At 40.1% G+C, this 22,575-nt stretch overlaps 2 protein-coding genes across 4 annotated transcripts; both read right to left on the bottom strand.

The window, feature by feature from the left end:
- Positions 1-1,204: 1,204 nt before the first annotated feature.
- On the bottom strand, positions 1,205-13,613 carry adam17a (ADAM metallopeptidase domain 17a). Of its 2 annotated transcripts, XM_020590770.1 has the most exons (20): positions 13,367-13,613; positions 12,923-13,055; positions 12,257-12,390; positions 11,345-11,433; positions 10,489-10,678; positions 8,568-8,698; positions 8,228-8,314; positions 7,437-7,562; positions 6,800-6,944; positions 6,355-6,446; positions 5,765-5,917; positions 5,109-5,308; positions 4,932-5,035; positions 4,655-4,789; positions 3,900-4,030; positions 3,638-3,716; positions 3,451-3,539; positions 3,234-3,293; positions 2,615-2,651; positions 1,220-1,612 (listed from the first exon to the last, which is right to left on the bottom strand). In XM_020590770.1, exons 1-20 carry the CDS (start codon positions 13,470-13,472, stop codon positions 1,248-1,250), a joined length of 2,586 nt encoding a protein of 861 aa, XP_020446426.1. In that variant the 5' UTR covers positions 13,473-13,613; the 3' UTR covers positions 1,220-1,247. The 2 variants fall into 2 exon arrangements, with proteins under 2 accessions (XP_020446427.1, XP_020446426.1); XM_020590771.1 differs by lacking the exon at positions 2,615-2,651 and having other exon boundaries at positions 1,205-1,612; positions 13,367-13,610.
- A 921-nt stretch (positions 13,614-14,534) lies between these two features.
- Positions 14,535-22,286, bottom strand: LOC109955144 (14-3-3 protein beta/alpha-1). Of its 2 annotated transcripts, none has more exons than XM_020591014.1 (6): positions 22,130-22,286; positions 21,145-21,570; positions 17,382-17,505; positions 16,064-16,227; positions 15,892-15,987; positions 14,535-15,552 (listed from the first exon to the last, which is right to left on the bottom strand). In XM_020591014.1, the coding sequence occupies exons 2-6, from the start codon at positions 21,436-21,438 to the stop codon at positions 15,472-15,474; spliced, it is 759 nt and encodes a 252-aa protein (XP_020446670.1). In that variant the 5' UTR covers positions 21,439-21,570; positions 22,130-22,286; the 3' UTR covers positions 14,535-15,471. The 2 variants fall into 2 exon arrangements, with proteins under 2 accessions (XP_020446670.1, XP_020446671.1); XM_020591015.1 differs by lacking the exon at positions 22,130-22,286 and adding an exon at positions 21,799-21,912.
- Between the last annotated feature and the right edge of the window lie 289 nt (positions 22,287-22,575).

Raw genomic sequence — 22,575 nt, 5'->3', positions numbered from 1 at the left:
CTATAGAGAGCATGACACTGGACGGCATTTATACTGTGACACAGCTGTGATTTGAATCTACCTGTATGTTTAAATGTAAGTCCATGTAATGATGTTTAAAATACACAATAAAGACTTTTATTTAGAGATGGGTAAAGGTAATGGAAGCCAAAAAAAAAAAGAGAGCAAGGCCAAACATAGCTATAGACAATAATATGCACATTATCATGGTATGAAACAGTTCACATCCATCCTGCAGTCACAGTCTAGTTTTTGTCTTGACCTACTAGTCAAATACATATTGAACACATGACAGCAGGCAACAGTAGTGAGACAGCATTAAGTAAGAGGTCCAAACTTCACATGGCACAATGACAGAGAACCATGGGGACGAAACGGTTTCTCTTCAAATGAAATTCAGGATTGTCCAGAGTCATGTTTATCTACTGGGAATTTTCCCTGTTTGTACAGAAATGAGTGTGCTCGGAACAGTTAGGCACAAAATCAGAAAAGGCACCATGTTTCATAGAGTTCAACTACACAGATGGTACATGACAAAACCATCACTTTTTTGGAGTCTTAACAGAGAATATAACGTTTTTATAAAAGTTTCAACACCTGGACAAATGTAATACTGAAGAGACTAGCACAGTATTAAAATGTTAGGTACAACAGGGTCACAATATTACATGCGTCCAGTTTTGAAAAGAAACCACTGATAACACACAGCACAGCAAGTACATTTATGAAAGTTAATTGTCCAGTGATGTGAAAAATACCTAAAGTGCAGTTATGACAGATTCAGAATAAACAGTTGTATCCTCCTGCCTAATATACAGCATCATGCTGAAATTTTTGCTGTTGTGGGGATAATCCACCGCTAAAACATCAATGTTGATATCTTTCCGCTCTTAGTGTCAGCAAAGCAAATGGGTGAGGTTGTATTGCTTTAATGACAGTACTTTGTGCACAACGTTTTTGGTGGGGGTGATGACAGAGCTCATAATCGCACTGTGTGGGGAACTCGCCTGTGGTAGATTTATTACCACTGATCTCAGATCTCACAGGATTCATCTAGATCACTTACCTAATTGATAGGGCATGGTCTCATTTCATCATGGGCACACGGAAACAGCTAGAATTACCTGAAAGAATGTCCTTAGATCTGTTAATCATGTTCTTTAAAACACTTCCCATGTTGCATGGGCATGTTGGTGCTTTTAAAGTTAAAGTACTGGTGTTTTACTCAGCACTCTGTCTCTTTGCTGTCAATGCGGTCCTGCCTCTTGAGGCGCCGCCGGTCCCTGGCTGGCGGATTCTGTTCTGTCAGATCCTCGTAAGAGGATTTCGTAGCCGACGAGCAGGCTCCTGCGGTTGTGAAATCGTCCTCTCCCAGGTGCGAGTCGCTGCTGGGGTCCTCCTGGATGGTGGCCATCCGCAAGCCCCCTGCGCTGTCCGGGGTGAGGCCGCAGTTCAGGCTGGGGGCCAGGGTGCTGCTGCTGGTTGTGGGAGGGGCCCCGACCTCGCTCAGCTGCTGAGGCAAGGAGGAGGGCGCGGTCCGGCCGGCGAAGAAGGAGGGAGGCTTGACGATGCGCACGGACGTTGACTCGAGGTTGCTCAGGATTTCTTGACTCTAAAGAGTGAGAACAACAGGTGAGACAGAAGCGCATCAAAGCTGTCGATGACTGAGGTGAGATGAGATCCATTCCTTTTTTTTTTTTTTACTACATTCTGGTAAATCAGACCAGCACATATTTCTCCTAAATTTATAGTTTAACATCCTGACATAAGTAGTGTTGTTAAAGCCCTCATGTTTTATTTCGATGATAACTATCTGCTATCTACATTAACATCTCCGGTACCCCCAGTAAATGTGGGAATGAGTAAAACAAACGTTTCTCACAGTGGACATTGTGTTGTCAGAGGTGGAACTAGTTACTAATGGCTGGCATCCACTTATAGGCACCAAGGCCCTGATATCATGCATGCTGGCTCACTTTCAGGCACCTACATGGAATCAAGCCATCAGAATGTTATTAGCTGCTTGTGTGCTTTTTCTGTTAAGTCAAAATGTCTACTGTGAGAAAGGTCTATAGAGGAATGTGCCCTCAGTCTCCAAATGTTCTCGGTCAAACCTAAAGGAGGACTTAACACAGTGCAGACAGCAATTACAAAAGAAAATGGACGGGTGAAAAAGAAAAAACAATAACCCTCTGATTGCTGTGGCTGTGAACGGCAGCAGATGCAAACTGAAAATGTTGACACACTGCATCTGATTTCACAAAAGACAACAAGGTGCAACTTGTTCTCTCCTATCTGTTTGAATACTCCTAAAATGCAATCTTGCTTTCTTGAGGTAATTTCTGATCAGTGAGTCTGCATTGGTGATCTAGGCAGAAGAACAGAAAGCTATTCGGTTACTTTAAACTGCTAGTTTAACTTTGATCCTCTCTCACTTTATCTCTCAGATGAAAGACACAGGTGAGTATGAGGGCTGGAAATGTGCATCCAGATCAGTGATTACATCAAGGAGTAAGTGACTGCTGGAGTATCCCAAACGTGGGCCACTGACCATGCATCATCATGGACTCAATGGCAACGCATTGAAACACCAAGCCACGGCACACACACTCACCTATGGCGGGAACTCTATTAAAAACTTCCACCATCTGCTGCAGTTCCGGTGAGAGTGGAAAGGGCCAAGGCAAAGAGTGATGGACAGGTCAATCGCAGCTTGAACGCAGCACTGACGGATAACCACTGGTTCGTACCGCTTTAGCCTACAGCTTTGTGTCCTGCTTTCTGTTTTTAAGGCTGAGTCAGGACTGTTTGGGAATGATGCTGCAAATTGTTTATTAGGTTTAAGAGTATGAATGTTTTGCAGTAGCACATATCATAGACAATACATATGTCAAGGCACCTGTGATGCCAGAAACAGTATTTTTGAAGGTCCTGAAAACTTGCTTTCAGATCCCATGTTTAAACAACAATATGCACGAATGAAAATTAAAAAAATTACTTTCCTCAGCAGGATTTTCTCTAAACTGACATGACTAGACTAATGGTGACAGATCACGTGGAGATCTGGGAACAGATGCAGAGAAAAGGCAAATACCTCATCCTGAGAAATCAAGCTTCATGCTGTTAAAGTTGCCAGTGTTATCAAAAAGTAATGTGGGATTGTATTAGTACGTTAGTGTGGCAGCAAGACTAGTGTACAGCATCATAAATGAACATAGAGATGAGGAACTTACACTGGGCGGGTGATAAAAGGACTTTGTGTTCTCCTCATACTGTTGGTCAAGTCGTTGGTCCTGCACAACAAAACAACAAGGGCAGCACTTAATTTACTTTGCTAACCGAGTTTGGCTGGTAAAGAAGAGCTCTGTCAACTACAGAGCTACAGAATCCAAGAGTGGTCAATGCATGCTAAAGACAGTGGAAAACAGTATAGATCCAGCAGTTCCTTACCACACAGTGAACCAAGATACTGAGAGGAATCCAGAAGATGAGGGAGAACACCACAACTGAGCCCACTATGTTATCAGCCAGGAACTTCCCTGATGGAAAGACGAAGGTGGTCATAGCAGTGCAGACATAGTATTCCAGATTTTCATGTTAATTTAAATTTGAAAACAGCCTATTGCAAGGGGCTTACCAAATGTATTAATGTCCAGCTTGTCGATAAAATCCCACAACCTCTCAATCACATCCTGTACCTGCTTCATGCACTTTCCCTGTTTTAACAGAAGTTGACACTCCACAAATATCCAAATAAAGCAAAATCAATAAACTCATTGTAACATTCTTATAACCTTTCAAGGTCAATCTAAGAATAAAAGACTAAGCACGATGTGAATAAGCTAAGACTGGCTGGAATCCTGTCTGTACAGTGGTTTATAAAAGGTGTGGTTACTCACGCCCCCATCACAAAAGCCCACTGTGCAGGGTTTTCCTTTACGAAGGTAAAGCAAACTCCCATTGATCTGGACAAAGGGAGCGCATCTGCCGTCTTTTCCCCTGCAGCACACTTTACAGGAGTTCTCAGTTTCTGGAAACAGGAGAGAAGAACAGTTTTTAAGTTTTACACCACTGCAAAGATGTCTGTCAGTACCACCCATTAAAAGCAGGTGTGCACAGGATATCTTCAGTTTGTTCTTTAGAATAGATGGAGAGATTAATTCTGACAGGACTCACTCATTTAGGCATTACCAAGCTAAACAGACAGATTATACTAAAAGGTTTCATTCTATTGCTGACAGGAGTTGATTGACAGGAAATATGTCATGTACTGTCGACCTGTACTGTTTACATTCTCAGTTTGACTGTTGACTACTGCTGCACATGCTGCTCCCATGTAGCATACATTTTCTTATTATATTCTTATATATTTTTATTATATCTGTATTTGCTGCTTAAAGTGCCTTAGATTTTGTGTTACTTATTCATCTACTTTATTTCATGGCATTCATGTGGACGGCAAAGTAAGAATTTCATTGTACAGGGAAACACGTTTCCTAACTGTGCATATGACAAATAAACACTTTGACTATTGCTCTTTGACTGTTTATTGCTGTTATTGACCACATTATTCCAAAAGTCAACTTCAACTTTTTATAAGTTGGAATTCCTGCACATTTTCCTCCTAGTCCTGTAACAAATCAAATGCTCTTACCATTACAGGCGCAGGATTGAAGTTTCTGCATGGCCTCACAGAATGGGTTGCACTCTCCTTTGCGACATCGGCCATTGTCAACACACACGGTGTTGTCAGGTGCATTTTCTGGAGGTGGACATTCACTGCTGTTGCCTAAAATGTAAAAAAAAAAAAAGTTGAGATATAGTTTTCAGAGTACTTTTATACGTCATTTAAAAAAAATGTCCAGCACTACTGAAAAGAGCATTTCAGTGTTCATTGCAGGTCTTGTGTTAGACCAGCAGAGGGCGATCACCTGTGCAGTAAGATGTGCCTTTACAGGTAGCACTAATTGGTTCCTGGCACCTTCTTCCTGCTTGCTCAAACTTGCAGTTCCTACAACAAGGGCTGTTTCTGTCACTGTGGAGAGAGGAGGAGTGTTATGGAACAGTATGCATGTAGACTTGAGAGTGTTATCTTTCAGATCTCATACCTGCACTGTGCACTACGTTGGAACTTGCAGTCGGACGAGCAGCAGGGATCATCATTGAGATGAAGTAGTCCGGGGTCACACTCCTCCCCATCCTCCACTCTGGAGTTCCCACATACCTTACTGTTCCTCTCCTTGAAGCATATGGGAGCTTTGAAGCGTAACGTCTTTCCTACGGAGATCTTGCTACAGTTGGAGAAACGCTTTAGGAAGGAAAGACAAATAGGTGTTAGATATTGAAGGAGTGGACAGTGGCGACATGCAGCTAAAATACTAGAATATAACAAGATTTCAACTGCTATTTATTCACAAATAGTTGCATAGATAAAATGTAAGTGAAATGGTTGCTGCCGGCAGATTTTTTATTTATTTTTTTTTTTTTAATAGCAGCATTTTTAACCCATGCAGACATCTTCAAACGCAGTGCACTAGCACTTTAGTAGCACTTTTCACCTTAAACTACAGCAAATATCCTATTGCATATTAGCTGTCTGTTATATTTCACAGGAACAACTGTGACTCACATTCATCTAACACTGTATAAGCAACCCATTTACATTTTTCTTTTTTGCTATACACTGTATATGTAGCGGTTACAAGATTGCTTCTGCAATTCTACTGTGTATTGAAGTTGGATGCCATTCTGGACCAGTCTGTACCTTGTTGTTGACGTGGTCTCCGCTCACAGCAATAGGGTACATGACAAACTTCCCTCCCTGGTCATCACTGGGAGCACAATAAGGGATGTTGTCAGGGTCGTGCTCTGCTCCAAAGTTATGGCCCAGCTCATGAGTGGTTACCAAATCTGCCTCCTGATGTGACACAAACACACCAGATCTTTATAAATGTACTGTTTACAACTGAGAACAAAAAAAATTCTATGCGGCCACAAATACAGGACTGCCACCATGTATAAACTCTTGAGATGCTGGTGTTGCTTGGTGAACTCATATACAGCACATTATAAAAGTAACAAGACCGATTTCATTGACAAAAAGTATTTATGTATTCATAGAGGTTCCAAAAAATGAATGCTCTGATACTTTACTGCAAACTGTGCAGGGCAGCAAACGGGTATCAAAATGCAATAGGGTTGACATTATTACTCATAACACCCACAAAAAAGGTGTGTCTGCCTCACTTACAGTCTTAAATCAGAAGGTTGACAGGTTGTGTAACATCCTGGCTGAACCTGTTTGTACTCAGCATTTAGTTTTGTTAAAGATGACAACTGGAGATAAAAACAGACCTTTGTGAGGATGGTTTTGCCATAGTTCTTGGTGCTGGTCAAGCCTGTGTTGAGGTAACTGGGCTTCTTCACAGATTGAGATGGGTAGTAAGCTACACAGTGACACAGAGAAATATGTCAGGATTTGTTTTTCTTTATAAAACCCCCAGGTTCAAACATGCAGCTTTCTGTTTCAGTGTAATGATTTTTGCCTGAGTTTATGACTATTGCCAGAGCAGATTTCATTAGTTAACAAGTGGTGCACAGTTCTACTAGAAGCCTTACACACTCCTTGCACTTTGGATAAATTTAACAGATCTGATTATGCAGAAACATAGATGGTATCTAAAACACAACTGATATATTTCACTGGCATAGTAATGTTGCATGATGTAATGTTTATATAGCATTAACTGTGTTGTTTCTCAAAACAAGGCCATTTTTCCACTAAGGGGTGTGTCCTTACCTTTTGGGCAGAGGCCACCCAGGGCATTATGTTTGGAGGGGGCCACATAGGCCAGGCCCAGTGTGCCCTCATCAAAATCCTGGTAGGTAAACAGGTGGGCCAGACACACGGTGGAGGCATTGTCAGCTATGTCTGAGCTGAATTGCTGGGGGACAAAAGGAGAACTATTATCCGTCAACATTTGTACAAGTCACAATGAGTTTTACTAATATCAGCAAACTTAAGGACATTAACATTCTAAACCACATTTATCACAAATCAACCCGACTTAAATTTGACACCATGAGGATAAAATGCAGTTATGATGCAAATTTCTTCATTAGGTGACCCTGAACCACTGCAATTATCATCACTCAAACTGCAAATAACATGGTAGAGACATACCAGTACTGGGTTTTTATAACAGATAACAGTATTGTACTGCCGTTTCATGTCTGTGACAAGCTTCTACTAACATGAATGTACAGAGCTATCTAGTGCCAAGGTTTTGAGTGAAAACAGCACCGCTGTAGTTCCCAACCCCCATTCCTTTTGTGATCCTCACACTAACAGACTCCTGCAGACTCACAGCGAACTTTGCCTACTGTCAACATCTTTTTTCTGTCTGTACATCTATCTGTCAGTCTCCCTGTCCTACCTCGAGAAGTTTCTTCACGTCCCAGACATCTTTTCCTTTCACAGGGCTGTTCTCCATGTTATAATGGAGCCAGTTGGTGCCAGAATTGCCATTGGGAGGCTTTGTAGGCTCCTTGTTGATGATGATCTGAGAAAGGACATTTATGTACACACAGACATTTATGAACAGTTCCTCAAATGTAAGTAAAGAATGATGAATTATTTAAAGAATTTAAACAAACCTTAGCATATCGATTCCTAATTAATGTAAAACAGTCCAGATGCATAAAACACAGCAATTTCATTTTTCAAATGACTCAAATTATAAATCAGTTTACTACAATACAGATTGTCAGAAGTGGCTTAATCCCAGACATATAGTATCAGCTTTATTACATTAAATTATTATTGTCATCATGTTAAGTAGTTTGTGTTTTAAACCATTTTCCTGAAGGACTTGGTGTTAAAAGTGACACATGACAAGTTCTTCTTGACATTTATGTTGAAGAAGACTGGAAAATAACTTAATGAATGCATATCTTCTCAGTGAGAAAGCTCGGAACTCACAGTATGACAAACAGTGTCTCCATTCATTCCCAAAGCCTGTGGAACAAATTAAATTACCCGACGAAACACACAAAAGCTTTCAGTTCCTCCTAAAAACACTGCTGTCAAGCCCAATGAGGGACTGTGCTAATTTCAGCTACACTTCCCAGACGGACACTGCGTGAAACAAAGCCATCATGCTGCTGGGTGCGGCGTTGTCTAATTCTATAGTACCACAAACTGGTCCAGAAGTTAAGACATACACACCTGATGAATCTGAACCCCGTAGCCTTTGAATTCATCATCCCAGGTTGTGTTTCTATAAATGTCATCAACTCGATCAATCAGCTCAATCTGTAGTAAGAAAAGAAAAAGAATGATATATGTACAGAAATATATAAACAATACAACAAAATATAAAATTCTCATTTTTAACAAGTATATTAGAGAGTGATGACAACTTGCAGATTTTTTAATTTGGCAATAAAACTAAGGTGTGGAAATCATTATCCATTAAACACCCCATGGTTACATGTTTAACCTTTACACGGGGAATTTTCTAAGCACTACTGAAGCAGGTTTTATACAGAGTATCATGAAGTCAGACCAGGTAGTTGAGAGTGATGCTCTCTTGTCCACGGCCCATGTGTTTAAAGAAGCGGTAATCAGCAACCAGCAGCAAGGGGCAGGTATTCTTCTTGTGGTCGTGGGCCTGTCTCTTCTCTCTGTGGTGGTACTCTACAAGAAGCAGTAGCATAGGGGTGGTTAGAGAAAGAAAAATGGTCATAGAAGGGCAAAAGGTTCTGTGTATTTCCATATTCAAACATATGTCAAGGGCTCGCTTACATAAAGTCATCAGGAAATTAAACAATGAGGCCACGCTCCAGTATCCTTTGGTTAATTGCCCTCAATTTCACATTTAGTAACAGGTCTTCATTTTTGCTCGTCGTCTGTGAACTGAATAAGCTCTGCCTCTGTTCTTCAAGCCAGAATTAAACTGCGGTTTAGAGGCCTGAATGCATAGCGGTGAGCATTAACGAGGTCCACTGTATATTCTGGCTACTACACTAAACTGAAGCCAATTTCCCTCACAGATCATGCAATGTGTAGGTTCAATTATCCAGCTGGAGCAGTGGTATGAGTACTCTCAGGTTTTCACGTTTATAAACCAATGATTCTGTGTTAAGTCTGTTACCACAATTACTTCACTATTCCTAACAGATGAGGCAATGCTCATGCACAATGCATCATCTACAATATAGGGTGTCAACTCTGTAAAGCTAATTCTGCAGGTTGCAACCAATGATTACCATAAATAATCAATCAGTGGTTCCTGAAACTACCAAAATTGGCCAAGTTGAACTTCACTGAAATACGGTAATAATATAAAGAACATTAACCTGCATTCGACAGGACTGATTCTTTTAGACACTTTCAGGTTCATTTAATTTTAGAAGTGCACCACAATTTTTTTGCAAAGCATAGAGTGTCTCCTAAATTGCATAAATGATCAAAATCACTTAGGTCTGATTTACAGGGTTCATGAGATAATATCTGGGATTGGCTATAGCCCCCCCGCAAACCTATTCAGGGATAAGCAGTATAGATAATGGATGCATAGATGGAGATAAAGATAATATCTTAGGGATTTCTTTAAAGCATTTTGTAAAGATGCTGCTCCTTCATACTATATGGGAGCATCATACAGTTCAGTTCAAAACCAGGGTGTTAGATACATACTGTATATACACATGTAATTACCATGCAATACACAATCTATATTTATTATACACATTTGAATTTGATACTCAGAAATCCTGAAGAGATGCCTTTTCATACATCCTACACTCTGCACAGTCAGTAGTTTAAGAACAACAGAAAAAGACAACAGGAAGACATTTGAGCATTACATCATACTATACACTTGGCTTTACACTGTTCAGGAGTGTAGGTGTGAACCGTTTTGGCTTCCACAACAAGCAGTGGGAGAGCAGTGACCACTCCGAGTCATCTCACTGGGCAGCAGAGCCTCCATGAATTTTAATGCCTCCTCCATAAGAACCTTCACCTTGACTCATCGCCCCAACGAGTGCTTTCAACCAGTGAGAGGTGTTTCAGATGATCTCCTCTGGCACATTATCACTGTTATATGCTTTACAAATCCAAAGACATTTGGTTTTTACATAATACCCGCTTGTCAGCAGTGTGTATGTGCATAACACAGGCTAGATAAAAAGGCTTTTATTAAAGTGATTGTTACAGAATGTAACGCCCACCTCCTTTGTCTCACTACTACAGCCTACAGCCTCCTCCTCCTTTCTTTCCTCCTTAAACATTTGCTATCCTCCTACTCTTTTTTTAAACTACTCTTTACCATCCACAAACAAGAGGATAGAGCATAGGCTGTGAGCTCCATCCCCTTATATACCCCTATCTTTCTCCTATACATTTTCAATGCATAAGCAAAAATATGAACACGTATTTAAGATTCTCCAGCCCCACCGAGGGGAAAAAAGAGAAGACCTCACCCTTTTCCTGGTTCACTTCCTCTGGCCCATCCCAGACCCTCCTGGCAGTCTGCGGCAAAAGGTCACTGGCCTTTGCATGGATGTAACCGCACACTTTGGGAGAGACGATGCGGCTCAGATTCTTGATGTCATCGGAGCGATAAACGAGCAACCTGCCATCAGCTGGAGAATCCGTAAACCTCCACAGGGGCTGGGCGGCCGAGAATAAATAAATAACAAGGAGTCATCAAAAAGAAGAGAGGTTGAGAGAAAAAAGATAAGGCAACAAAAACAGACGAACATATAGATGTAACGATATAATGACGAATGATATGTGAGGAAAAACAGGATGGGCAAAGGTATAATGAAATGAAAAAGAAACAGCAATGGGCATGGATGTGCAGAGGTGTGGAACAGAAGTGAAGATAAAATGGCTTTCTTTTACATACCTACGCTTTAGACTGGGTGAATGAGATGAGATAGTAAATATTTTCCCCATGTATAAAATATTGTATGCTAAGACAAACTGGGAAGCACAAATTCTGTAATTGTTTTCCATCTCCTGCAATATCTTTGAGACCAACTATAGATAGTTGCTGCACTGATAAACCAAGAAGCCTGCAGCTAGATTAACTGAAAAACTTACCAGTACAACGCTGTAGCAGCATATTCACTGAATACAAGAGTATTTCATGAACAGAGATTTTTATGATTGGTAACATTGATAAGGTCATCACGGCTTCTCTGCTGTCCAACCACAGTGAAATGCTCAGGTTTTGTCCCACAGAAAATACTAAATTCTCAGTATCTACTCTGTTGGAATTCTATACAAGGAAAAAAAAAAAAAAACCAAAAAGGTTTTACAGTGGCTACTTACCTCAACATTGTACTCTGCTTCATCGGTTAGTATGTGAGCAGAAAACTCATCTCCATCTATGTGTGCCTGCACACGTGAATTCTCATCTCCTGTAGACACAAAACAGATGAGGCTACTATTATAAAATGATTGACATATACAGACTAAACCCAGCAATCTATTAAGAAAAAGTGCACATATATATTAATGTACTATCATGTCAGTATCATTTTAAAGTTGTATTGTCATCGGCCCAACATTACAGTTAACATTCAGCAAATTATTCGATCGCAATTACTCAGACTAGGGGCCTAAAAACGTATCCGTCAAAATGAACTTCATATGTACATGCAAACTCAGGCTGTATTCACACAGAGGTTGTTTTAACACAGCCCCCTGCATGAATAAAATGCAGGGAAAGCTATTGTTTGGGGTGTAATGTTTCATGTACTGGTGAGACAATGAAATATGATCCAGGAAGTCCAGATGAGGAACGGATTTATGTGTATTAGATGCCAAAAGACAAACAATGGTTTGAACCACTCAGAGACATGACAACTCTGTAAAGTTATCCCATTAGCAAGTGTTTTAGCTTTGGTCATGAAGGTAAAGAGAAGAAATACATCACTCATGTTACAGTAAGTAATGTAGCAAAAATGCACTAGCATTTACAGGATGTCAAGTTGCTTTGCAAAAAATGCTGAACCAGATTCAACTTTTTTTCCACACGACACTGTGACATTTAGTGTCAGGCCCCTGTGGTGTTGGGTTCTACACTGCCCCAATCAAATGAAGGGCTGCAGTTTTTCTACACAGAGTGAACAGTGTATGAACATAACCTATGACTCTTAGACAATGTAGGAACAAGGAAAACATTCTATTTTTATAATGAATATATTGGTGCATCCCTAATCCTACAAGTCATCCACTCACCAACAACATGTCCAGTGAAATACTTCTGAAGATGAACATCGTAGTTCTCCTCCCTCCCATTTTTATCGACAAACACAACTTTGAAGTTGTCAGTAAAAAGGTCTGTGTTGGTGGTCAGGTAAAGCTTGAAATTCCTGGAGTCAAACAGAGCAGATGAAAATGCTATCTACATGAGCTCAATCATGATGACATGACAGGCTTCAACACTGTGATGAGTCATACTGAATGTAGTGGCGCAAAAGGTTTTCATTTAGTTTTGTCTTTCTCTCCCTTTTGCACTTACTTCTCTTTTGTTTGTGTTTTGGGAGATAAAATAGAGAAACCAAAACATTCATGATTTGTAAACATGTGTAAAACCACAGTCAAATGTAATGCATCATGTAACATGTTATCCCATGTTTAAACTAGAATCATGTGTATTGAAAAGTTTTAAAGAGGCCAAATTTCCGTTTCAGAGAAATAATAATGCCAGCTGGCTTTTACATTGGAGGTGCACTATGAGAATAATTTCTTCACAACCACTACAGACACACAAAATTATTACAACAATCCGTTTTGTATGCAAACAGGAATTTGATTTCTGCTTTTCTACAGACCTGAAAATGTGAACTTTACCTTGCACCATTGCTACTATCAGGTAGGCTTATGTCAGACATGTTGCTGTACCTGTGCAGGGCTCTGAAGCTCACCAGGCGCTCCAGGTGGGACTGGGTGTGGACGTCCCTCTTCCTCACAGAGTGCAGCTGGAGGCCTGATAATGGCAGCACCTCAAAATCTACCAGAATGGATTTCAGAGAATCTGAAAGACACGGAGATGCGGCAGCAATCTTACAGCACCAGTCAAGAACCGTGTTTGTTCATTTAAAAGACTAACCTGGAGCTGGCAGGCTGCTTCCTAGGCTGATATACTATGGTTTTATTAGGCCAGGTATAAATTCACTCACATTTTGCAGTATGTTTGACAAATAACAGTTTGTAATCACAGTAAATACAACGGAACATAAGCTAACTGTTACGTTAACCATTATTTAACGTTACGCTCATTTAGCGTTCATATTAAATCTAGCGTTAACGTTAGCTTGTTGAATTAGGCTAGTTAACGTTACTCACCAAACTCCGGGTTTTCCTCAAGGCTCTCCTCATTGTCAGCTCTTGATTGAACGGCACCGTCGACTAAACAGGGAGCCAGAAAGGCAATAAAGAATACGGCTCTCATTTTCAGGCAGCCCAAGCAGCTATTCTTGCTTGGTCATTGTCACAAGTTTGTGGATTTCCCCAAACCGCTAGCGTTAGCTGAGCTAACCGGAAATGGACGGAAAACATCCGCTAACAGTACATAAAAATCCCGCCTTCAAAGGTAAGAGTGCAGAAATATCTAAACTTGAAGTATCACAAGTAAAAGTACTCATCAGGTAGGAGAATGGTCTGTGTTGGTGAATAATATTATTGGATTATGACTTCTGAAAGACTGACGTGTAAGATGTATTTTATATTCTGTTGGAGGTGAAGCCAGAAATATACAAATAACTTAACTGTTGTGGGTAGTTTAATCCTTAACAATGCATTATATTTCATCATAATTCTGTATTTTGTTAAATATTAATTTGTAAAGTAACTAATATTATAGTTTTATTTTTGCACTGTATATTTTATTTTAGTTATTTATCGTGATTTTATTCTATGTACTTTGGTCAACTGGATGTTGTTTTTAAAGTGCTATATAAATAAATTTGATTTGATTTAATACTTAAAGCTGTTGAAATTGATTTACAATGGTATTTCCCTCTATAACGTTCTAGAGTAAAAGTATAAAATACTTAATCTCAAAATAGAACAAATCCACTACTTTAATAAATGTATTACTGTCCACCGCCCCCAAGGATACATTTATCCACAAGAAAAACAAAAACCCCAATTGCCTGTATAGAGTTGATTTGATTTTAAATGTATGTGCACAGGTAGTTTCATTTCTAATAAACTGCCTTTTTTAATGTAAAACGGAGTTAAAAGTCCAGTATTACTGTCTGGAATGTAGTAGAGCAGTATATAAACATAAGCACCTATGTTTATAATTACAAAAATACATAAGTAAATATAGTTTAGTCATAATCAGATTTTTCCTTCCATTTTTATTTTATTTTCCTGTTTAGTAACTTGTATTTTTAAGGATTTAACTGTATAAAGTGTAGCATTTTCTAAGAACGATAGATACAGACCATTAAAAACATCCAAGCACATTTATTATGCAGGTAAAATAATCAGAAAGACAAACTTGGACATGGGTTATAAAATGTTTTATTCATGTCAGAGCTGATACATAGGGATTCAAACAGTTCCACAAGGCTTTTGGGGACTACGACTGAATGAAAAGCTAAACAATAGTGGTCCAAATCTCTAATGACAATCACTGGACAGACTAATACATCACCCTCATGTAGGATGTGTACAAGTTCATTGAAAATTACTAAACTTTATACTTGAACGTGTGTTAACAGCAATTGTTCCCATTCCAGTGTAATATCTCGAGACATGCATGACAGAGTTGTTTTCTTCCCATTATAAAGGTCCCTGCATTTGATCAGACAAACAAGCCACACAGTCCCACCCCCCAAAAGACAGACATGCCTCGGTGAAAGAGTGGCATCATAGCCAGGGCAGAAAGTGAGTTTAACCAATGGGCACTAGCTGTTGCAAGTGCACTGGCTTTCCCTGCAATATGAAAATCATATTGTTAGAAGTTGGGCTTCAGCCACTGTAACCGTACCACTAACTAGAAAGACACTAAAAAGTACTGGGGGGGAACTTTTTATACCTAACATTTCTTAGTGGGAAAAATCCAAACTCGTTCCGTCAATGGGATTTAGGCTTCCAGTTGTTCAATGACGGGACAATTTTTACTGCGTCTAAACTGAGCTACAAATCTGATACCATTGAAAAGCTATCGATACTTTTCTACAGCTGAAATGGCACAAATGGAAAGGCAGGACAAACACAAACCAAAGGAATGGAGGGTTTCTCTTTTCACCAGGTGTTATCCAAATCTGCATTGTGAAAAGAATGTCCCCCCCATTAATTTCCTTACACAAATCTTTTCAGCACTGGGTTTTATTGGTAGAATGTTTGAGTGGAGCAATAAGGAATGAAGAATGTGTAAAAAGTTTTTTTTTTCCTTTTTGTCATTTTCAAAGATGACCCCAACACTGAAGGCTTGTGTTTTAGTTCTCGTTTTCGCCGCCGTCTTTATTATCATCCTCTTTTTCCTCAACCTCATCACCAGCGCTGTCCGATGTCCATAACTGAGGAAAGAAAACACTTGTTTAAAATACAGTAGCTAAAAGTCAAAATCCAGACTGTCTCCATCCTTCAGACAGCTGATTATCTACTTCTGTTTGTCCTTTAGCTTCATTTGTCTTACTGTACATCTGTCAACATAAATTTGTGATATAGTTCTGAACACTGCAGTCTGCAAATATGGTGTAGAAAGGGCACCATCCCATTAAACACAACACACTACTTTGAACCCACTTTTGCTTTTTATATATGTGACATAACACCCTGTTGTAAATATACTAAAAACTGAGGACAGACATCAAGACAACACCGTTTTTTGCGCCACATGGGAGTAGAACACTCACTGTCAGGTTGTCTCTGAGGAGCTGCATGATAAGAGTGCTGTCTTTGTAGGACTCCTCGTTTAACTTGTCAAGCTCTGCGATGGCATCATCAAATGCCTGTAAGTAAAAAGGAAAATGTTAACACCTTTAACATACCACAAACAACTCTAACTTTGTGAGAAAGTATGCAGACCGTTTTGGCCAATTCGCAGGCTTTTTCTGGAGAGTTGAGGATCTCATAGAAGAACACAGAGAAATTAAGCGCCAAGCCCAGGCGGATGGGATGTGTGGGATCCATCTCAGTCTTGCTGATGTCAAATGCTCCCTGGTACGCATGCTGTGAGTTTTCGATGGTCTCTGGAGAAAAAGGAAGGAAAGGTTTCTAGTCAAAGTAACAAAAAACAGAACATACAGACTTACTGGGACGAATTTATGCTTTTAAAGGTACTTTATGTGATGAAGTATTTCATGCAGTTGTTGCAGCAGGTGCAAAGAAAACAGTGGAGACTGGATGAAAAAAAAAAAAAAAAAAAGTTCGATACATGGCTGCCAGTAAAACAATGTGCCATTTTTTACACTTCAGTTTTTGTATATACTATAGTTTATTATTCCATTTACAATTAGATCCACTGGGCCTGGAGCTAAGAATACTGAAACATTTCATGAGATTTGTTAATATCATTTTTTTTTTAAATTAATTGTTAAAGTTTGATGGTGGCATCAACTTTTCAGTAAACACTGTCATGTTAATATGGTTGCAAGATAATGTGAGTTACTGCAGTACCATATCTTGTTCATATAAGTGCATCACAGTGCATGCCGGTTAGTTTTCTGTCCAACTTGATCCCTATTTGCTCTGGTGTAACACCTACATGGGCAATGATATTCTCACAGGATTGAGACACCTGCAGTGTTTTGGAGCCAGGCGCCGCAGTTGCTCTCCACTGCAAGAGCTCAGAGCATGATGAGAAATGCCTGACTCTCACCTGATCTGAGCTGACTGGTTGACATGTTGGATCAACAACATATTTTATTTAAATGTACACCGCCCAGCCACTTTATTAGGTACACCTGTACAACTGCATGCACTTCAATGCAACACTTCCGTCTTAACATCTCACACAGTTCATGTCGAATGAGCCTATTCTCCAAATATACATTTTACCCTGTGGGAAAGCCTGTCACCCTCTCATTTATCCACTACCCACTCCTGTTGTATCCACCTATAAGAGGGCACCCTGTGGTCACATGACCGTGACACAAATGAGGTCATTTCCAGCTCTTAGCTTTAAGACAAATCTGACACATTCCCGTTTGGAATGACAAGGGGCCCAGATTCACAATGACAGAGAGAGGCTTATTTTGGCTTTTACATACACCTACTAGACATCTTAAACACTCCATCTCCCCCACTGCATAATATAAAAAGAGACAAAGTACTAAGAAACTAATTAAAGTAAAAACACTAGCTAAAAACTGTTCTAGAAATAAAACAAAGGCAGTCAACTCACTTGATTTGTCATCTCCAGAGGCAACTTCAGCAAGGTATCTATAGTAGTCCCCCTTCATCTTTAGATAGAAGACTTTGCTCTCAGCATTTGAGGAGTTTCCAATTAAATGATTATCCAGCAGTTTCTGTGAAGACAAAAACAGGTAAGATCAACTTAATTAGATGTAAATAAATACCGAGGAGTAAGACTCTTCAGAACAGCTGATAGATCAAGAGCCAAAGTTTAAGGATGATATTCACAAGATCCCTGATCAACACAGTAGTCACACTATAATAATAGTCACTAAATGCATCGATCGGAGCACAAATTATGATGACAACAAACTATGCCCACAACGACACTGCATGCTACAACACTGACCATCTGCAGGACTCACTCATCATTAGTGTGCTGTAGGCCTCCACCCACCAGAGAGCACTGGTCCCTTTGTTCATCATAGCTGCTAAGCTCAATGATTAACACCACCACTCCATCAGGAGTGAAGTGCATGTGCTCACTCACCCAGTGTGTCACTCAGAAGAAACCATTTGCTCTGTCATTCTCAACTAAAGTCGCTCCAAACTTTTCATAACCAGGCCAGGCCTCTGGAGTGTCCCCAGCTGTCTTCTGCCCCAGATTCCACAATATCAAGACTCTCCTCCTGTCAGTGCTGTAGAGTTTGATGTCTTATTGCTGGTTATCTTATCACAAACACAATTGGTATCATTTTTTCCTTCTCCTACCCGATTTACAGCAAAGTATAGGAAATAATACTGGCCTAGAGGGTAAACACGATTTATTTTTTTATCTTGCTACATTAACAAATATTTTACTATTGTTATTTTGATGTTTATATCCTTTTGTAGTTTTAAGCACCTGTTTGCTTTTAGAGAACTATAGTCTATAGAGTGCAGAACTTAGAACAAAGATGGCAGCTACAAGAGCATTTTAGCTTAGCTGCTCAATGATGAGTTTATTACTGCAGAACTACCTGCTCCTTTTCAATTTGAAGTTTTAATCTTAATCACACAAATTTAAAATGCAATCTGTGCTTGCCAATTAAATATGCAAAGTGTATCTTAAGGGTGTGTTCTCTCTAAAAGCAACAGTTGCTTAAAACTACAAAAGGATTTAAACAGCACAAAAAAGTAATACGAGTAAAATATGTTAATGCAGCATGATGTAAAACAAATGTGTTGCAAATCACATCTTGCGATTACATTCTAGGCCAAGTCATCTGTGGACATGAAAAGATTATAGAGCTAATCTGTGTTAATGAAAATGCATCTTATGCTAAAACACACCAGTTTAACAGTTTCATTCAGAATAAAAATGTTCGCCAACACCTCAACACCAACAACAGTCTTGATTGAGAAGCAAGATGGTGTTCAGTGTGACCTACACAGAGTTTAGACATTCCTTTTTCTAACCCTGGTAAAAAGCTGTCCTCATTTCAGCCAAACCATCCCAGCAGCCACACCCCAGTCATTACTGACACAAAGATGGGCTCCGCCACAACACAAGCATGTCTAAGTGCTAAGCATTCCTCTTTCATTGCATGCTCTGCACAACAGACAAGACGAGTAGCCTCACTCTCTGTGGTTTCATACAAAGCTCACCAGCACTCACAAGAAAGCACAGCATTGTTACTGGATGAAAAGCCTGCCTGGCTGTGACTTTGCCTTAACATGTCTAGCAAAAATTGATAACTTGACAAGCATGGACTAATCATTCATTAGCAATTTGATTAGCAGTGCTACAGAGAGCTCCAGGGCTTTAGGTTTCAGGTGGTGCAAGCTTTTTATCTTTGCAGACACCCCTCACATCCTGGACAATGTTTGAACTCTTCCCCTCTGGATGGCGCTAAAGGTCACTGTATGCCAAAACAACCATACACAAGGAGTTTCTTCCCCTGTGCCCTCACTCTGATGAACGTTCAACCCACAACTATATAACAGAATGACAATCCTCTGTGTAGTACCTTGTAAATATACCTTTGTATACATCCATCTGAAAACTCCATCTAATCTGCCTGCATATACACATATACGTTGAGTGTTATTTTTAGTTTTTATTTCCTAATGTACGTTTTTTCTTTTCTTGTTCTCTCAGTCTTATCTTGTTTATTGGCTGCCTTAAGGAAGAACATTGTACCTGCACATTGAGAGCAACTGTAACGGAGTCAAATCCCTTGTGTGTTCAACACACCTGGCCAGTGAAGCGGATTCTGAAATGTGATAATCAGGCTGTCACAATAATGACATGTCGCATCAGGAGAATATCAGATAACTGTACACTGGACTCTATAGTTGGGAAAACATGACTGACATTTTAGTTGTATTTTTATTTGTTTCAAAGCATCAGATGTATCATACAGTCTTGTTCAGAAGCATGAATAACCTGAAACTATACAGATGCCACCCTGTCTGATTTACAAGCCCTGCATTCACAACCTGTGTGGAAACTGGACCCCAAACACGCCTCTGCTGCCTCCCAGCTGAGACCTGCATTCAGCTGAGATAAAAGTCCATCTGGTCTGTCTACTGTGCAGGAAATCAGAGAGGGCCACACAAGCATCTTACATCTATGCTCCGAGTTTGTGGGGGCACAACTCACCTGTTACGCTTAGGGCAAGAGGACTGACACACCCTCATCTGCTGACAAACCCTCAGTCAACATTCCCTAGCATAGATACTTAAAGCTGAGTCACACCTGTGCAAAGGTACAATCACAGGAACACACATGGGAAGCTAGTGGAAAATGAATCACCCTTATAGCTTTGCAGTGCATTTTAAAGACATCAGCTTGGGGAAATTATCTCAAACATACAGCTAAGATTCCACACAGATTACCTGTAATCCATTATCAAGGCTACAAATAATGTAAAGCATTACTCTGTACTGTATTGTTGCATTAGATTAAACAAGAATTCCAGTATCCCAGTAAAGATTAGCCTTGAAATATGGAGAGCAATGTCGACAAATGAATTTAGTTTAGCTATCAAGCACAATCTCATAGGTTTCAATTGGTGATCATTTCTGGTGATCTGTATAAACAGAGCTTTAGGGTAAGTACAAGTAATTTATGCATATAAATTGTTGAACTTGAGTAATCACATTAGGCATCTATCTGCCCAACTGGACTGCATGGATAGTGACCATAGCACAGCTTCACAGACCACAGTATATTTCCAGCGTGTAGCCCGAGTTCTCTCTCCACCCATTCAGACACACCTTGTTGGTGTAGTCACTATGACCTTTTGTCTGTTCACACCCTCCCAGGATCTCAAGCCTATTGTTCTAAATCCAGATTCCTAAAAGGCAGAACAGTGGGAGGACTATATAATACTTCCTTGTCCTCTCTGCCTTTAGAGAAGCTCACAGAAAACAGGGAAGGGGCCAACTAACACACATTATTGGATAAAAAAAAAAAAGAATGTCACTATAAATCGTGTGTATACATTTCATGAAAACTGACTAAAATGAAACACTCTATGCAGATGACAAAATTTAACCTCAGCAAATGTAGTTTATTTCGTCTTCTTTAAGCTTATGCCTCAACAGTTACACTATACTAGAGTAGGGGAGTATTAATGAAATCACACTGCAGTTTTAGTTAGCATTGATTAAAATTGGTAAAATTCATTCTGATCTAACCAGCAGTTAACCTATCATGCTCTGCTTTGAGAGTACTTTTTCAGTAAGAGGTCTCATCTCACATATGGATAATATAGATTCATACTGCTGACTTAAAAAAAAAAACAGAATAAAAATCGATCCTTTACCAAAACGTTGCTGCAGACCTCTTGCAGTTCCCCCTCCACCTTCTCCCGATATTCCTTGACCATCTGCTGCTTCTTCTCGCACCCCTCGGTCTTCAGGGCGATGCTGGATATCACCCTCCATGAGGACCGCCTCGCCCCGACCACGTTCTTATAGGCGACGGACAGCAGGTTCCTCTCCTCGTTTGACAGCTCGCCTCCCTTCTCTGTAACCGCCTTCATGCATTCTGCCATGTCGTCGTAGCGCTCAGCCTGCTCCGCCAGCTTGGCCTTGATAATAAGATCCGCTCTATCCATAGTTTATATGTTTTAGGGGACTGAGAGATCAGAAATCCGGGGATGACCGTGTGTGACAGTCAAGGACTGCTTGGTTAAAGAATGGGTGTAGCAAGGGATCGACGATGTTATTCCCCACGGTAACGACACAAGCTGCGAAAAGATATAATTACATATTAGTAATTGTCATCATTAAAACTATATGTAACTGGAGGGAATGTCATCATCAGAACAAAAGACCACGCATTCGCCTGGCATTAGCTAAAAAGTAACACTGTCTGAGCAACGGCAGTCATTAAAATACTTGGAAACGGAAGAAAATCGGTTTTTTTAGAAATGTTTGGCTACAAAATTACCAGCCTGTCCTTATCATTAACGTACCGAATTTCAAATAATTTTCGATGTAAAACAGTCTATCTTTATAAAGTGTTTCGAAGCTGAGGTTGATTACGAGCATGGGAAGCAGAGGTCTGCTGGCAAGCCCGTTTTAAACGGCCATCCGCCACAAAGCTGTCTGGTGAAATAGCTAGGAAGCTAGCAACAGTTAGCTGGCGTTAGCTATATCGACCACTCCTTTCAATCAGAAAAATGCGCCTTTAGCGTTACTCATAACTCATATAAAATCACAAAATAAACCACAATTTGTCAGTTCAGCGATGAAACAGCAGGCACACACTTGAAGGAAAAGAATAAAATACTCATCGTTTCTGACCTACTGGGGTCGAAATTCGCTCCACAAATCGGTCCGACTTGAAAGATTGTTCAGAGAGGTAGGGTAGCAGCAGCGAAAATCCAACTTAACGTGCTAAAATGGGGCGGGCCAACTGGCTGTCGGTTCTCCAATTGTAAATCGGAATATTACTTGATAGACAGGAAGATTTAGCGGTCTAAACCAGCAGTTGTTTAGCGCGGGGAAAGGAGGTGGGCCTTCAGAAATAGTTTGACAGACCGGAACGCTGCAGCGGCTGGGGCCACGGGGTTTCCTCCAATTAGAGCAAGGGATGAAGACGTCATCCCATTGCCGTGGAGATGTTTGTCCAATCACACTCTGCTTATTGCAACACTAGCGCCTGGCAGAGCTACGCGTCTGCCATTTTGGACTGAAAGCGACTATAATATCTGTCAAATATATAGAAAAACCTCATAACGCCAGCAAAA

This window comes from Monopterus albus, unplaced genomic scaffold, assembly GCF_001952655.1.
Source record: "Monopterus albus unplaced genomic scaffold, M_albus_1.0 scaffold13.1, whole genome shotgun sequence".
Classification (NCBI taxonomy): domain Eukaryota; kingdom Metazoa; phylum Chordata; class Actinopteri; order Synbranchiformes; family Synbranchidae; genus Monopterus; species Monopterus albus.
Note: the sequence above shows the minus strand (reverse complement) of the source record. Positions and strands in the feature narration are given on the sequence as shown.